At 41.8% G+C, this 2,003-nt stretch overlaps 1 protein-coding gene across 1 annotated transcript in view; it reads left to right on the forward strand.

Annotated features, from left to right (window-relative positions):
• Positions 1–1,025: 1,025 nt before the first annotated feature.
• SARC_00959 (hypothetical protein) overlaps positions 1,026–2,003 on the forward strand; it is a gene marked incomplete at both ends in the record, with an annotated part of 6,499 nt that continues 5,521 nt past the window's right edge. The window contains 2 exons of the mRNA XM_014305341.1: positions 1,026–1,112; positions 1,794–1,908. Coding sequence (XP_014160816.1) covers positions 1,026–1,112; positions 1,794–1,908 — 202 coding nt within the window. The remainder of the gene's footprint in view (positions 1,113–1,793; positions 1,909–2,003) is intronic.

The raw sequence follows: 2,003 nt of genomic DNA on the forward strand, positions 1-2,003 counted from the left end.
ATATCATATGTATATCTCGTTATCTTTACTAATAGTATTTCATATATATATATATATATCATATGTATATCTCATTATCTTTACAATGCATTGTAGTCCACATGTGTATATAGATATATATATATATCATGTATATCTCATTATCTCATTATCTTTATACATAGCAGAGTGTTTCACATATACCTGTAAATATACCATGCATATCTCACCATCATGACGCTCTGTGTATAGTTCAGACTACCTTAGTTAATTCATAGTGTGCCGTACATATATTCGCTGCATTCTGTCTAGCGTGCATCTCTCTCGCTCACTGTACAATTACCTGCGCTTTTCCCGAGTATATATCTATCCCACCATACTTACAAATACACACACATACTTATTTCTGCGTCTGCATACATATAAGTGCGGATCCTTTGTCGTGTACTCACACACACACCTGTGTGTACGTCTCTCTCTCTCCCAATCCCCCTCAGATAATGGAACAAACCATCTTGTTCATAAACGACGATCTCCTCAAAGGACTAGCTCAGGTGCACACGTCTGTGGATGCCTTAGGGGCTGTGTGTTTAGGCCTGCCCATGTGCCGCACCTTATTTGGTAACAGGTACTCACCTATGGCTCCGTTTATGGGACCGTCGGGGTTCGTTGAGTTGAATATGGTGCTGCTTCTGTATCCTAAGCAACAAGACTACTTTCTCAACACTGTCTACCAGGGCCTGAATACAGACGGTACCAAGTAAGTGTCGTAAACTCGCTGTGGAATGTCGCAAACTGTGGCAGTGTGATTAATATCTGTCGCTTAGGTGATGTTACGTTAGACTGCGCTATGTATTAAAACATTCGACATGTGGGTGACAAGGCGATTAATGATTTATGATGTCCTGCGTAGCATAAGCATATGAAAACAAACATATTTGCATGGATATGCACACACACACACACGCGCGCGCGCGCACTTCTCTGGTCGTTGTAGTGTCATGCTGATACAAATCGTCCATCCGTGGAGGAAGAATGGGACGCTCATGGGGGGGCACAAACAAGTGCGCGTGCAGGCGACGGGAGAGGTAATCCACGAGAGCTTCGATCCTTTGGAACAGTACAACGTGGAGGTATGAGCTTGTTTAGTACAGGCCTGTTCGTTACTGTGCTATCTTATCTGGCCAGGTATACGAGACAGGGGACGTATCTTTCCACCCGACCAATTTTGGCATGTCAACGGTCACGGACATTACGACAACATGTGAGTTGGTTAACAACAGTCGACGTACGTGTCAGTACTCAATTTCACAGTGTTTTAGTTTTGAGGATCAATATTTTTATCGTTAGTATAGTCACTTTAACTGTCACAGCAGCGATAAACCTTTCCCATGAACTATATATTGGTGACATCAGCGCGTTAGTATAGTCGCTTTAACTGAACGATCGTTACAGCAGCGATAAAATGGTTGTATTGACTATAAGGTTGTCACATTCGAAACAAATCTGTCCCATTAACTGCTCCTATGGTGTGTAAACTCTAAAACCCTAAACCCTTCCATTCATTTGTATGAGTCGGCACACACATACTAAGACGTTAGTATTTCAGAGGCTCAGAATTTACTATATAATCGATTGCTCGTGGATATGTAGGGTTTTTGGGCTCCATGGTTTTGGCACATCTCTATGGACTCAGCTATTAATTACGTGTGATGTTCTGCCTAGTGCTTTCATAATATTCAGATAGCAGTTATATTGGCCCTTATCATTGCCCTGTTCAAACTCACTTCACACACAAACAAAACTGATTACAGGACCAATACTACTTCAAAGCCCTACAGAGTGGATACGTGTTGACCCCTAATTCGTACGGACAGACTGCTAGGTCGGTTAATATCGACACCAACGCAGATATCCCAAACATTACGGGTGAGAGAGCGCGTGCTTTGTGCCCATGGGTCTATGGTTTGTTCTAGAGACACTAGGATGTTGATGCATATATATATATATATATATATATATAT

The sequence above is a fragment of the Sphaeroforma arctica genome, assembly GCF_001186125.1.
Source record: "Sphaeroforma arctica JP610 unplaced genomic scaffold supercont1.34, whole genome shotgun sequence".
Classification (NCBI taxonomy): Eukaryota; class Ichthyosporea; order Ichthyophonida; genus Sphaeroforma; species Sphaeroforma arctica.